This window comes from Notechis scutatus, chromosome 1, assembly GCF_049901735.1.
Source record: "Notechis scutatus isolate UNSWTSFEM ecotype Mainland chromosome 1, rNotScu1.2, whole genome shotgun sequence".
Lineage (NCBI taxonomy): Eukaryota > Metazoa > Chordata > Lepidosauria > Squamata > Elapidae > Notechis > Notechis scutatus.
This window is the reverse complement of record NC_142009.1, coordinates 317447254-317462788: the sequence shown is the minus strand read 5'-3', so window position 1 is coordinate 317462788 and position 15535 is coordinate 317447254. Positions and strand designations below refer to the sequence as shown.

The 15535-nt window shown below is 45.1% G+C and overlaps 1 protein-coding gene across 3 annotated transcripts in view; it reads left to right on the top strand.

Annotated features, from left to right (window-relative positions):
- Positions 1 to 10220, top strand: part of ATL1 (atlastin GTPase 1) — a 49248-nt gene extending 39028 nt beyond the window's left edge. Inside the window, exons 10-14 of one of the 3 annotated variants that reach the window (XM_026670855.2) lie at positions 304 to 360; positions 2497 to 2568; positions 5690 to 6121; positions 8573 to 8587; positions 9213 to 10220. In XM_026670855.2, the coding sequence (XP_026526640.2) occupies positions 304 to 360; positions 2497 to 2568; positions 5690 to 6121; positions 8573 to 8587; positions 9213 to 9326 (690 nt within the window). In that variant the 3' untranslated portion in view covers positions 9327 to 10220. Of the gene's footprint in view, positions 1 to 303; positions 361 to 2496; positions 2569 to 5689; positions 6122 to 8572; positions 8852 to 9212 lie in introns of those variants that run through there. The other 2 variants (XM_087952443.1, XM_026670854.2) reach the window with 2 other exon arrangements.
- Positions 10221 to 15535: the final 5315 nt, after the last annotated feature.

Below are 15535 nucleotides of genomic sequence, written 5' to 3'. Positions count from 1 at the left end.
ACAGCTAGTGATTAGGATTGCTATGAGTTTTACTTAAATGATATTTAGAAGTCACAGCTTTCCAATTCAGTAACTTTAAAAAAACAAACACAGCATTTTTAAGATACATTTGGAATCATCATTAAAGGCATAGCATCCATGACATAGTACACATTACATGGTTAATATGGTTAATTAATATTTTAACTCTATAAATAGGAACTTAGAAACACTTTTGACATTTTTTGACATAATATTTTAAGGGCAGGTTTTAAATGATATCCCATATATAACTTGGAGTCTTTTAACTTGTCTTTCTCCCAGGCCTATATTAAGATCTACCAAGGAGAAGAGCTCCCTCATCCAAAATCAATGTTGCAGGTAATTACTGCATTCTGGGGGGTTGAGAACCTATGTTTCTATCAGAAGGAAAAAGCATTTGTTTTCCTATCAATTCCTATCAATTCTGAGAGATGACTTACAGAGCTAATCAAGTCCCTTAAAGATGTGTGAGATGCTCAGATCTTGCACTTCCCATTAATTTGGGAAGGTCAACAAATTAATGGAATTGAATACAGTGATGGGAGAACATAATAGAGAGCACCCTACTAGGTGCAAATGGCCAAGAGGTCATAAGAAATAAGCAAAAACACTCACAATTCAATCAAGTCTTGCTTTTAGAAAAAAAGGTAAACCAGATGCTTTGCTAATGTATATAGGTGTACCTGTGTGGTTGAAAAACAGTTATTAATTTTATTAAAGTATAATAAAATAATGTTTACTTTCAAATAAATAAAAAGTAAAGGTCAAGAAAAGTTATTTAGTGGACAAAGTGAGTATTTATACTTATTGCTTAGCAAGGCATCTTGGTCAAAATCATTTGTAATGCCTTTTACAGGTCTATCTTACTTGTTTGTCTTTTGGCCCTAAGAAGATAGAAAGTAGGGAAGGAGTCCTGAGTGTGTCTGTAGTCTAGGCCAACTTTTCCCACACTAGTACCCTCCAGCTGTGCGAAATACTAGCTTTCAAAGTTTCTCCACAATGACTGGGAATTGTAAGCATTGTAATTCAACACTTTGGGGAGATGTTTGGTTGGGAAAGAGTTCTCAGTACTATAAACAGGCCTTTGAGACTTCCCAACTACTTGGACTGCAGCCTTGAAATGAAAGGTGTATGCTGTAGATCAGGGGTGTCAAACTCAATTTTATTGAGGGCCGCATCAGGGTTGTGTTTGACCTGAGGGGGGGCATGGCTATGGTGTGTGGCCAGCATGACATCACTTGTGTCAGGTGGGGCTGTGGTGGCCTGAGTACTCTGCCAGCGAAAACGGGCTCCCATCCTGCAACCCTCCGCCAGCAAAAATGGAGTTCGGGGGGTCCTCGCGAGCTCCATTTTCGCTGGCAGAGGCACCATGGGCTGGACCTTCGCTGTTTCCAGGGTGGGCCCACAGGCCAGATCTAAGCACCTGTGGGCAGGATCCAGCCCCCGGGCCTTAAGTTTGATACCCCTGCTGTACATCAACGTTTCTCAACCTCAGCAATTTCTCAACCCAGTAATAGACTGGGGAATTCTGGGAGTTGATTTTCCACACATCTCAACGTTGCTGAGCTTGAGAAACACTGATGTAGATGATCCGGATGTTCCTCCAGTCCATCTACTGACTGCCATACAGCCTCCTTTAGCTTGCAAAAGCCTGGCTGATGCCCTCAATTCAAATGGCTTCCGTTATCTCTGCCAAAGGTGCTTTTTCAAGAGGCAACCGGATTTTCTGGATTATTATTTTTTTTTGAAGACATTTCGCTTCTCATCCAAGAAGCTTCTTCAGCTTTTTGGATGAGAAGCAAAATGTCTTCAAAGAAAAACCAGAAAGTCTGGTTGCCTCTTGAAGAAAGCACTTTTGGGACAACCATGATCTGGATGACTGAGAATCTCCATAGACATATTGCCCTTATCTCTTGTTTTTTCCCCCCTTTCCATCAAAATGGCTGAACAGTAAGGAAAAAAACAGCTCCTTAACTGATTAACTGTGGACTAGAGGAGAGATTTTGTGGAAAGCATTTAATTAAAGCATATAATAACCTCTTCCCAGGTTAAATGTGCATTCGCTAGGAGAGAAAAGGGATTGTGGATGGAAAAAGAGAACTGATTGGAGTCACCCCGAAAGAATTTTTACAAGTAGTAGAGAAGCTATTTGTGTATTATTCTGTTGGGTGCTTATTTATACAACATTTAGATTTATATCCCTGCCTTTCCTCCAAGAGTTTGAGGTAATGTGCAAAACATTTCTTCCAAAAAAAACCTTTCCCCCCTTGTGCTGAGTGAGAATGATTCCTCCAGAACAATCCTATGGTTGACATGGTTTGCTTGACCCTGACTTTGAGTTCTCTGATGCTTTAGGCAAAAAAGCCTCCTTGCTTGCAATTAATACATTTTCCAACTGTTATGGTCAACGGCCTCCTGTTTCCATAGCAACATTTTTTTTCTCTTTGTCCCTGTTGCCTAATTCTGCTTTTACAGGCCACTGCAGAAGCAAACAATCTGGCAGCTGTTGCCACTGCAAAAGATACTTACAACAAACGAATGGAAGAGGTAAGGCTCAGATTCCGTCCTATCATTTTTCTAAGGAGCCGCAGCTCCTTTACTCCATGTAAAACCTTCAGTGATCCGGTGTCTTCCGAAGAGCAGTGTACTTCCAAAAATGTGTGTCCTGGATCTCAGGGGAAGGTCTATGAGCTTTTCAGCCCCCAGCCATCATTCAACATTGCTGCATTATGGTCTATGGTTACCCTGTCCCAAAAAGTCATCTGAAATCTTGTGAATTGATGGTATTGTTGCAAGATTTTGGCCATTTCAATCTGGCTTTTCTTTTTAAAAATATGTATATTGATTTAATTGGGATAAGGGACCACTGACTAACTCATGATTCATACATACATACATACATACATACATACATACATATTTTTTCTGTGCCAGAATGTTTTTTTCTTCATCCTGAACCATTCTGGCACAGCAGTAGGATAGCCCCAAATTTAAAACAGAAACGGCTGTGAAAGTCTGACTCACAGACTAACACTATACAGAAGCCTGACGGCAGATGAGATTCTGCTGAAACGTTGCTACAACTTTAAAAGCACAACTATAATGACATGGGAAAATACCCGAACAAAGCTGAATACCATACATATAAATACCCGCAAAAACTTAAGAAAACAAATATAAATATAAGTATAAATATACATATACATATACATACACACACACACACACACACACATATATGGTATTCAGCTTTGTTCGGGTATTTTCCCACGTCATTATAGTTGTGCTTTTAAAGTTGTAGCAATGTTTCGGCAGAATCTCATCTGCCATCATCAGGCTTCTGTATTGTGTTCGTCTGTGAGTCAGACTTTTACAGTTGTTTCAGTTTTAAATTTGGGCTAGCCTACTGCTGTGCCAGAATGGTTTTTTCTTCATCCTGATTGGTTGGGAGTGTTGGTCTGTGTTTATTGGTCTTGGAGTTTGCTGTGTTCTGCTTGATTGATGTTTCTAATATCTTCTGTCTGTTTTGTGGCTTTTTTTTTTTTGTCTTGATTGGCTGGCAACATTGTGTTCCTGTATTGGAGGCTTTTAGTGCAGCTTGGCTCCGAGTAAATGGACGGCTATCATTTATTAGGAAGCTAGGTTTCATCTGGGTGCCTGGTTGGGGTGTGTTTGAGCTGGAGGTATCAGGGGGATCTGTTTGTGCCCAGGTGTTTGCCTAGCTTGTGGTGTGGAGATTTTTTTGTTTGTGAGTGCAGGCTTCCAAATAATTGACAGTCTGGTGGAATCATCTCTTCTATTCATGCTTTCAGGTCTTTTTTCAATCTCTATGGCTTCTCTGATAATTCTGTGGCTGGGGTTTTCTATAGTGGCTAGGGTTTTGGTGCCATTGAAGTCGATGCTATGACCTGTTGCTTTCGTGTGTTGGACTAGTGAGGAAGTGTGTTCCAGCTTTTTTACTGCATTTTTGTGTTCATCGCAGCAGGTACTTATTCTTCTATTGGTCTGTCCAATGTATGTGGCAGAGCATGATGCACAGGGGACTTCCTATATGCCTTGGTTTTCCAGGTCAATTTTATCTTTGGGGTTTCTTAGGATGGCTGCTATTTTTCTGTCTGTTTTGAAGGCAGTCTTGATGTCATGCCTGTGTAGTATCTTACTGATTTTGTCTGTAGTACCTCTTATGTCGGGCAGGACAGCTGTTCCATAGGTCTGTTCATCTTCTAGGTCTACATTATGTCTCAGTGTGTTTTTGTGGATCAAGCCGGTGATTTTGCTTTTGTGGAAGCCGTTAGCTGTCAGTACTTTAGTCAGGGTGCATAGTTCAGTCTTTATGTGTGTCTTGTCTGCCAGGCGTTTGGTTCTGGCGATTAGTGTTTTGGCTATGGAGTTTATCTGTGCTGGGTGGTGGTGGGATTGGGCGTTGAGGTAGCGGTTGGTGTGTGTTTTCTTCTGGTATATGGTGTGTCCTAGTGTGCCATCTGTTTTTTTGTAGATTAGTACATCTAGGAATGGCAGTTGTTTGTTTGTTTCTGTTTCCATGGTGAACTTGATTTTGGGGTGTGTGCTGTTTAGGTGTGTTAGGAAATTGTTTAGGTTTTCTTTTCCATGGGGCCAAATCACAAATGTGTCATCGATGTATCTTAACCATAGTTTGGGTTTGAGGATGGCATCCCGTGCATCATGCCCTGCCACATACATGCAGAAGCCTGATGATGGCAGATGAGATTCTGCCAAAACATTGCTACAACTTTAAAAGCACAACTATAATGACGTGGGAAAATACCCGAACAAAGCTGAATAACATACATACATACATACATACATACATACATATGTTTTCTTAAGTTTTCGCGGGTACTTACATGTATGGTATTCAGCTTTGTTTGGGTATTTTTGTATTCAGCGATTACCTGTACCAAAATACTTTATCCCACTAAAAATGTAGAACAACCTATTTCTCATTTCACTTTAGATAATCTGCTTTGGTCAAACCCTGTTTGAATCCATTTCCAACTCCTGCATTTCAAGGTTTCAGAGGTAATAGAACAAGTCAGACAAGGACAGTGAAGATGATCAGAGCAGTAGAAACTAAGTCTTATGAAGAAAGATTTAAAGAACTAAATATGTTAAATCACTATAGCAGTGGTCTCCAAACGTGGCAACTTTAAGACTTGTGGACTTCAACTCCCAGAATTCTGGGAGTTGAAGTCCACAAGTCATAAAGTTGCCACGTTTGGGGACCTCTGCACTATTGTATCCAAAATGAGAGATTCCATGGACTCTCATGGATGTCAAGCAGATCAAGACTTGTTCCAAGGGAAAGACATGCAACCATGATCAATATCCTTTAAATGTTAAGGGCAGTCCAACAGTTAACTAGTTTCCCAAAATTTCCCTTTACTTGATGGAATCAAGCAGAGTAGATAGCCATTTACCGGGGATCTTTTAATTGCACTTCCTGTCCTGAGCATGTGAATAAGCCAGCTTTCTCAACCTGATGAATTGAATTCAAATTCCCAACTAGTATGAGGTTTGTTTGTTTTCATACTGTCTAGGACTTCCGGGAATTCAAATCTAACAAATCTGGTGAATGCCACATTTCTCTGATCAGGGGGGTTTACCCTGTGGGTTTTTTTTAAAAAAATGCTTTACTTACTTGTTTCAGGTGTGTGGAGGTGACAAACCTTTTCTTGCTCCCAGTGACCTTCAGAATAAACACCTGGAACTCAAGGAAGAGGCAGTGCGGCAATTCCGTAGTGTGAAAAAGATGGGGGGTGAAGAATTCAGCCGTCGCTACCTCCAGCAATTGGAGGCAGAAATTGACGAGCTCTATGTCCAGTATATCAAGCACAATGACAGCAAGAACATCTTCCATGCTGCTCGCACCCCAGCCACCCTGTTTGTTGTCATCTTCATCACTTACGTCATTGCTGGTGTCACAGGCTTCATTGGATTGGACATCATAGCCAGTCTCTGCAATATGATCATGGGGCTAACTCTGATCACCCTTTGCACATGGGCATACATCAGATACTCCGGGGAGTACAGGGAGCTGGGGGCTGTCATAGACCAAGTGGCAGCAGCACTCTGGGACCAGGTAAGAGATCATTTAACAATTCTTGAGCCTTAACACAGCTTCTAGTCTCCCTAGACAAAGGGAAGAATGGCACCCAAAATGGACAATAGTGAAGGCTTAAAAAGTTTGAAAACTCTGTAACAATGGAGCTTCTCTACAGAATCAGGGGGAACAAGAGAGAAAAGAGAGCGACAGATGATTTTCTCTTAAGTCCAAAGCAATATTTTATTATTTTATAATAAATATTTTATTTATTAAACGTGTTTGCCATCCAATTCCCAATGACACGAGGCACTAGAATAAACAGACACACACAACAGCTTCTCAAAGCTGCCCACGACCGTGACAGTCTGTGCACTTTTCAACTAACATTTCAAATATTAATAATATTTGACTGAGCCTTTTCTGATCCAGAGTCTTCACATTTTGCTGGCCTTTGGTTCCCTTACTTGGCTACACTAAATGGGAATGATAGAAACTGAAATTCTACGTTCCGTGAGGACAGCAGTTTGGAGAAACCAATAAAGGAGAGTATTTGTAGCTCAGGGTTGAAATGAGAAGTCTTTGGTGCTCTCTGAGTTTGTTTTCTTGCAAATGTTTCATTAGCCAAACTAGATATACTGGTAACATCATCAGTGCTAGTAAGGAGTAGAGTTTGCTTTCTGTGACCCCTCAGTTTGGAGAAAGTTTGCTGTTCAAAAGGACGTGTTCTTTTACAACATAGGAAATAGTTGCACAGAGACGATGATAGAAATTTAGAGAGCTGAAAATCGCTAGTAGGCATCTTAATGGTAATGAAAAGATCTAAACTCAACTAGCGTTTGCTCTCTTGACTTCTCCAGGTAAGATTTGGAAAGCCCTAGAGCCATGTTTCTCAACCGTGGCGACTTTAAGATGGGTGGACTTCAACTCTCAGAATTCCCCACCCAGCCATCTCAAAGTTGCCACGGGTTGAGAAACACTGCTCTAGAGAGGCTACTAGTCAATATGAAGCGAATTTGAAGAAAGTAGTGTTCCCCAATAGATTTATGCTCTAGATATGAGAACACAGAAGGCAGCCATAAAAGGATCTGGTTATCTTTTCAGTAATTAAAGTAAAAGATTTAAAAGCAAATGCATCTCTGATCAGAATATCCTTAACAAAAATCATGTCTAAGTTCCATATGGCATTAAAGCAGAAGCACATAGAAATCAGGATGCTTCGACATTCTCTTCTTGTGAGGACCAGTGTTATAGTGTCTGTTTTACAGCTGAGCCCTCTCCTGAATTGGCCAAGTTGCTTTGTGAGTAATTGAGATTGGTTTAAAAAAATCACTCCCAATTTGATGGTGTTGAAAGGTGAATTATTATGGAACATCATTAAAACAACAGCAGATGTATAGTACATGCATGAATTTGGATTGTGCCCAAATTCATTGGTTTTGCTAAAGGGTGCCTGGATAAATAAACAAGGGTGACAGATGGTGTCCACAGTTACTTGATGGCTATAGCAAAAGGTGTTCAAATCCAATAGGTTGAGGAAGGTTTGTTTAAAGTATATTATTATGTTGAACTAGGCATCCTGGGTTTTAGTCCTTACATAAATATCTATGCACAGTGCACTTTAGAAATCTTGTCTTCAGATCTTAGGTGTATCTAATGTTTATATGGTTTATATCAGTGATCCCCAACCTTTTTGACGCCGCCCGGTACCGGCATCAGCTGGGCACCGCGGCCCGGTACCGGCATCAGCTGGGCGCCGCCATCTTTTGATGAAAAAGTGCTTCCGGTGACCGCACGAAGCACGTTTTCATCAAAAAAGATGGCGGCGCCAGCGCTTCGGTGAGCTTTTCCGGGTAGAAATGGCTTTCTACCGGAAAGCTCACGAGCGCTTAGCGCCGCCATCTTTTTGATGAAAACGTGCTTCCGTGAGCTTTCTACCGGAAAAGCTCACCGGAAGCACTTTTTCATGAAAAAGATGGCGGCGCCCAGCAAGCGCGTGCCCGGTAGGAGTTGTTCAGCGGACGGTGCCGGTCCACGGACCGTGGTTGGAGACCCCTGGTTTATATATTATTTTCCAGGCAAAAAATCATGAAAACCGTGTATTTAATAATCTGAATTCTCTCCTTTATTGATGGTTCAAGAGACCCCAAAGGAAGTAAAAGAATAAACAGCAAATATATAGAATTGCAAATATATCGAATTGATATTAAAATAGTTAAGTCAATAACTTAAATCTAGAAGGGCTAATAGATAGCTTTTGTTGCTAATAGATAGCTTTTGACTTGGAGGAACTGGTGGCTGGAAAAATGAATGAGGCAACTTTATAGGTTCAGTTAGCAGGAGGAAGAGAAGGCAGAATAAATTGAATGCACTCTCTCCAGATTGCTTTAGGGTACAGTGGGAACCCGGGGAATACAAATGCAAGGATATCTTGTGTTCTTTCTCTCATCTTGCTTTTTTTCTTTCTTTTTGCAACTGGCTTTTCTGCAGGGCAACACAAATGAGGTAAGCCAACTTATTATTACGCAAAAGCAATTCCTTCTCCACCAGTATACATATATGAATGACTATGCATGTGGGTCCATATTACTTCAGGGTATTTGTATTACTGGAAGTTTTAATTAAATCTTTCCCATCATAGTCTGGAATTGGGAAGGCAGCTGCAGATCAGAGACCAAAAAAACCTGCTTAATATGGCGCTCAGGACATACCGCAAAGCCCATTGTTACAAGCAGATTTTAGAGCAAAACAAGTAGGAAAAGGACCCTGGGTATCCCATTAAATCTGCTGCACTTCCCTGTAATATTTGCTGGGAAAGGATCCAGGTCCCTAATGCTAGAGGAAGCAGGGTCAGCTCTCTAGAGAATTACCATCCCTGAAATAACTTAAAACATCAATTCCTCTGGCAAAAAAGTTCCACAGCCAGTGGAATACATGTAGTTGAACAAAGGAATTTGCACTGTGTTTTCACATTTTACATACATTCTATCAGTAATTGAAACAACAAGGCATTCGCTTGAGATAAAGCTAAAAGGATTGAATACATGCAGCATGTCTGCTTAGTAGTCGTCCGTGAGAAGAACAATTGAAAAATTTTTTCCTCTCCTGTTTTTTATGTTTTGGTTTTCAGGCTTTGTATAAACTTTACAGCGCAGCTGCCACACACAGACATTTGTACCATCATGCTTTCCCTACGGCCCAGAAAGTGGAGCCCAAGGAAGGGACAGAAAAGAAGAGTGTGTAATCCAGATGCTTTCCACAGAGATGCAAGAAATACATCATTAAAACACATTAATCACTTCTGCATCCATGTACCAATCTCTGGCACTCCTCAAAACGGAAGATAGAGAAAAATGGTAACTCATTCACATGCACCAATGGCTTAAGTGTGGCTGCTTTAATTTGGACAGTGCCCTGCTTGAGAGCGGATGAATCAGCATGACTGTCATTTTCTTTTAAAAAAGGAGGCAGTGACTTAATTTTGCTGCAGACTCAGGTCTCTTTGGTTCTCTAGAAATTGCTGTTACTTTCAGATCTTTTTAAGAGCATAAGGCCAGAGCCGGAGATACTAATTGTTTCTCCTTTCACACCAGATTTTTTTTCCTTTCAGCTGAGCCATGCCATCCCAAAGGAGCAAATTGGGATGTAGCAGCAATGCAGCTGACGATCATGTACACAACTGCTTGTGTGGGCTTCTCTGAATCTGAGTCCCTTGAGTCATTAAGACCACTTTAGGCTTTCTAGGAGAAAAAAAAATAAAAGACTCTTGAGTCAGAATCAACTCCTGGTAACTTCACGGACACATCCATGCAGTTTGATGAAGAGAAGTATGCAAATTAAATCTTTATGTGCACTTGGGAGGATTTTGTGAGGAAAACCTGATGAATAAAAGTAATGGTCTACCTGTAATCTCTACACTTATTTAAGTGGGGTTATCCTAACATTGCCCAATGTACACCTAAAGGTTTTGATAGGCACACTTTTCTTCGTACAGCTTATTCACTTGCCTTCTCTGAAGTTGCAGAAATTTCTTTTGCTATGATATGTTAAAGAGATGGAAAAGCCTTTTTTAACATGTCTTTGAAAATTCCACTGTATATATATATATTTGTTTAGTGCATAAAGAGTGTTCCTAGTTCTCCCTCGAGCCGCTCGGAGCATCCAGAGACTGGGATGTGCTTCTGAGTCCTCTTCTTGCAGCTGAGCTTTAGATGGGGAAACGCTCCGCCCCCTCACGTGGTATCGCGCAGCGTCTCCCCAGTCTTTTGCTCAGCCTCGAAGAGTCAGGCTGTGTTTTCAGAGAGCTCCTTGGCTGATCGCACATTTCCTTTCTATTACAACCCTCTCGTCTTGATAAGGTTTGCTTTTCCTTCCTCCTCCTGCGCAAAGGGTCTGGACTTAAGGGAAAATTTTTCCCGTCCTTGGGGCAAGGCTGCGGGCTCGCGCGCGATAGCGCGACCCCCACCCTTATCTGATCGCCGCTGCCTCCGCGTTGCCTCGTGGCACGCGCTTTTTCCTTTCTGCTGGATTCCCCCACCTTAAACACCGATCGGGAGGGTCATCGCCCTAGGGCCCTAGGCGCTGAGCTGACCAGCGAAGCCCTCCCTTCCGTCCCGAAGGCGTCCCGACGGTTCAGCTTGCGGCCGCCATTTTGGCTCCGCATCGTGGTCGGGCGCCATTTTGAATTTCTTTAGCTGCGGCGGAATTGGAGCCCCAGGCCTTGGGTCAAAGCTTAGCTGCCCATTTCTTCCACCTGGCTGGCCCTTGTATTACTTGTTGGCCTCCGCGCAGCCCGTTTTTCGGGGCGTTGCAGCCCCCTCCGGTTTTATTTTTCTTGTCTGGAGGCCTGCTGCCAGAGGCTCTTCTTCTACCATAGGCCTCAGGTGTTTATTTGACTAATTGGCCTGTACTGAGATATACGAAGTTCTCACTGTTACGGTTACTGTTTTTAAAAAAAAAAAAAAAAAAAAAAAATCTATCTATATATATATACTTAATACATATACAAAAGGAATATATTAAAAAAAAAAAAAATAATAATAATTATAATAATAATAATTTTTGTCTTGTACAATAATATTTTTTTCGTACATATATATATATATATACGGATAATCTGTATATACATTTGGTACAAAAGCATAATAAAGATAAAAATCAATCAAAGGATAAGGAAGAATTATAATTAGAGTATCTAATTTTCTGTACATACTATATTTCTTAGATACCTTACTGTTATCTCTGTACACAACAAATTCCAAAAGGGGAGAGGGCCAGCTTCACCTTCACCCGGCCTCATCCAGGCCTGATCTGGGCGAGCCAACCGCCTTTGCTAGTAATTGTATCTAACATGGCAGACGACAATCCCTCTAAACGTCCTTCTTTGAAGGCTAAGGCAAAGTCCCACTACTTGCGTGAGGCAGGACAAGGAACCTAAGGGCTCTAGACAGGACAAGGAACCTTCCAAGGCCGCCCAACGTGACGCCTTAAGGCGCCACAAAGCGTTGGAAAAAGAGTTTGACCGGCGTTCAAGGGAGTCCCGCTCGGAGCCGTCAATACCTCCTCCTCCAAACCCTTCTACCTCTGCTCAATCTCTCCCCTCAGACCCCTCTTCCTACCTAGGCGCAGTTCGCTTCAGGGTCTTCCGACCCCGGACCTCCGACCAGACGGACCCCGAAGCCACCTTTACACCCACAGCCGCTGGTCTGCGCCACGATGAGCCCTCTACCTCCGAGGTTCCACCTCACATCAGGGCTTGGATGGAATCAGCCATCCGCCAGGGCATAGCAGAGGGACTACAACACATGACAAGATCAGGCTTCTCTCCATGAGCCTCCGAGCACGACTCGATATCAATCAGATCCTTCCACAACCGGTCCCCCAGTTGACCAGGTACTCTCTCAGAGGGACAGCCCTCCTCCGATTGGGGCCCAGGTGGAGGAGGAAGGGGACTTTGGGGATTTCAGGGAAGAGGAAGAGGATTCCCGGATGGGATCCTCCCGCTACAGTGAACCCCTCTTAGAGGCTGACATCATGGAGGGGAGATGTCGGAGGACGAGGACCCTTCTCCCGACCAACCCTCCTTTGGGGGCTGTTTAAACCGCATATGTTCAAGTCCCTCCTCCTTAAGGCCAAGAATGTCTCTGGCCTTCTTTCCCAGTCCGCTGCAGAAACCCCCCTGTCCCAGAGGGCCCGGAAGACTCCATTTTCACCCAACCAGTGGTGGAAGCTGAGGTCATCCCATCCCCTCCCATCTTCGTAGATCTGGTAGCGAAGCAACTTACCTCCTCAGGGACCCCTCCCCTCCCTCTAGCCAAGACAAGAGATTCTTTAATCTCGATTGGCTCTGTCTAACCTCCTGAATATCCCGGAGGTCGATGACCCCATTGTGGGTCTAGCCTCCTCCTCTACCCCTAGTGAGGCCCTAGAGGCCTTGAAACCTGAGGACAGGCGGGCGGAGCAGGCGCTACGCAGGGCTCACCTATCTGACGCCTGGGCCATTAAGTCAGCTACGGCCGCCTCATTTTTCACGAGGTCCTCTATCCGCTGGCTACGTCAGCTCAAGGACCACATCCCTGCTTCCAATCTCAGAGCTCACCAGGATATAGCGAAGTTAGTGGCTGCAGCCGAGTTCTCGGCTGACGCCACTTACCAGTCGGTAAAATTTTCTTCCAGGGCCATCACGTCGCATGTCACGGCTAGACGCATGCTATGGCTCAAACACTGGCAGGCGGACGTAAAGAATAAGGTCAAGCTGGCCACTGCTCCCATTACGGGAGATAAACTGTTTGGCCCAGCTTTGGAACCACTGCTGGTCGAGGGCCGCAGTAAGAGAAAGTATTTGCCCTCCCTTTTTGAAGATCGGAGACCAGGGGCTCTCAGCCCTTTCGGAGGAGCTTTCCACGCCCCTTCTACCAACCCCCTTCCCGCCCAGATACCCTAGACCCCCTTCCTTCCGATCCCAGGACCGCACGGACCCGGGCGACAGATCCAGACGCGGTGGCGGCTACAAGAGACCCTTTGGGATCGGGAGGAAGGCCCTACCGCAGAAGGTAGAGCCTCTTCCTCCCCCGTTGGCGGCCGCCTCAGCCACTTCGCCGCCCAATGGGACATATCCACTTCCGATGCATGGGTTAGGGACACAATCAGGTTTGGCCTCGCCCTGGAGTTCAGGTCCGCCCCCTGATTGTTTCTTCCCCTCCCCTCCTCAAGGGATCCCTCCAACGTGCACTAATGGATGCAGCCATCCATCATCTTCTTGACATCCAGGCCATTCAACCTGTCCCTCCGGATCAGAGAGGAAAGGGGTTTTACTCCCATCTCTTTGTGGTGCCCAAACACTCTGGGGTTGGAGAGCCATCCTGGACTTGAAACGGCTCAACCGTCACCTTATCCAGCGTAGATTCAAAATGCACACTTTGCAATCAATTCTTTTAGGCACCAGGCGGGGAGACTGGTTATCTTCCATAGATCTTTCGGAGGCATACCTCCATATTCCAATCAGGCCTTCCCATTTCAAATTCCTCAGGTTCTGTCACAATAGCCTTCATTATCAATACGTGGCCCTTCCCTTTGGACTGGCCTCGGCTCCCCGGACCTTCACCAAGGTCCTGGCGGCTCTGGCGGCTCATCTCAGAAGCGTTCCTGTCCGCCTCCACTGCTACTTGGACGATATCCTTATTCTATCCCCGTCCAAATCCCAGGCAGTCAGGGATACCAGGGTCACCCTCTCCACCTTACAGGCACACGGGTTTCTAGTCAATTGGCAAAAGAGCCAACTTACCCCTTCCACCCGAATCAACCACTTGGGCGCCATAATTGATTCGGTTTCTCAAAGAGTTTTCCTCTCCCAGGGAGGTTCCTTAGCATTCAGGCCCTGGTCAAACAGATCAGGCGTTCAAGGAGGGTGGCCTTACTGGACCTCTCTAAATTGTTGGGCAAAATGGTGTCATGCATCTCTATTATTCCCTGGGCCCGTCTACACAGCAGATCCCTCCAGTGGTTCCTGCTCCCATTCCAACGATCCGGAAGAAGCAACTCGAAGGCCAGAGTCAGGGTCCCTCCAAGGGTCCTCACGTCTCTTCTATGGTGGACCAATCCCGCCATCAACAGAGGCCACCTCTTCGCGGAACCTCAACGACTCACCGTCACTACGGACGCAAGCCTGTCCGGTTGGGGCGCTCATCTCGACTTCGCTCTCGGCTCAGGGCAGATGGTCGCCGTCCGAGCAAAGGTGCAGCATCAATTGGCTAGAGCTTCACGCTGTCCATCTGGCCCCGCGCAGTTTTCCTCAGATCCGCCAAACATCACGTCCTCGTTCTCACGGACAACGTCACGGCCAAGGCCCATATCAACAGGCAAGGCGGCACCCAGTCCATCCAGCTAATGAGGGAAGCCGAGCGCCTTTGCCGCTGGGCAGAATCCAACCTCCTATCACTAAAAGCCGAACACATCTCCGGAGTAGACAATACTCAGGCGGACTGGCTGAGCAGGGCCACGGTGGACCAGGCAGAATGGCGTCTCCATCCATCCCTATTCGAGGAAGCGTCCAGAATATTGGCCTTCCGGTGGTGGATCTCTTCGCCTCCCGTCCAACACTCAGCTTCCACGGTTCTTCTCCCGGTATCCATCTCACCGGTCGGAGAATCACAATGCTCTGCGCTGCCCATGGCCCCCAGGGCTCCTATATGCCTTCCTCCGCTCCCGTTAGTTCCCAGAGTAATACAGAAACTTCTTCAGGAGAGGGCAGACCTTCTCCTGGTGGCTCCCTATTGGCCCAGGCGACCGTGGTTTGCGGATCTCCGCAATTTATCGAGTAGCGCCCCATGGAGGATCCCCGGACAGGGTCTCCCTCTCTCAGGGGCCCCTTCTGCATCCGGAGCCTCAATGGCTCCAGTTAGCCGTCTGGAGGTTGAGCGGATCCGTCTGACTAGTGAGAACCTCTCGAGTCAAGTCATCGACACTATTTTGGCCGCTAGCGACCTTCCACACACGCAATTTACGATGCCACTTGGAAGGGGTTCTGCAAGTGGTGTAGCGGGTCTCAGATTGATCCCCTCTCTCCTCTGTGGCTCAGATCCTAGATTTTCTTCAGGAAGGCCTTCGTAAGGGGCTCGCACCTAACACCCTGAGACGACAAGTTTCTGCCCTCTCAACCGTGGTCTCCTGTGATAACTACGGTTCCCTTTCTCATCACCCCGAATTAGATCTTTCCTTAGGGGTGCCACCAACCTGTGCCCTCCCACTGTTCACAGGTTCCCCACATGGGACCTAAACAAGGTCCTCGTTTCTCTCACACGTTCCCGTTCGAACCCTTGAGGGATTCATCCTTCAGTTTCTCACATTTAAGGTAGTTTTTCTAGTAGCTATTACTTTGCTGCGTCGAGTTTGGAAATAGCAGCTTTGTCAGTTAGGAGCGATCTATGTGTATTCCACGCTGATCGGGTGGTCCTT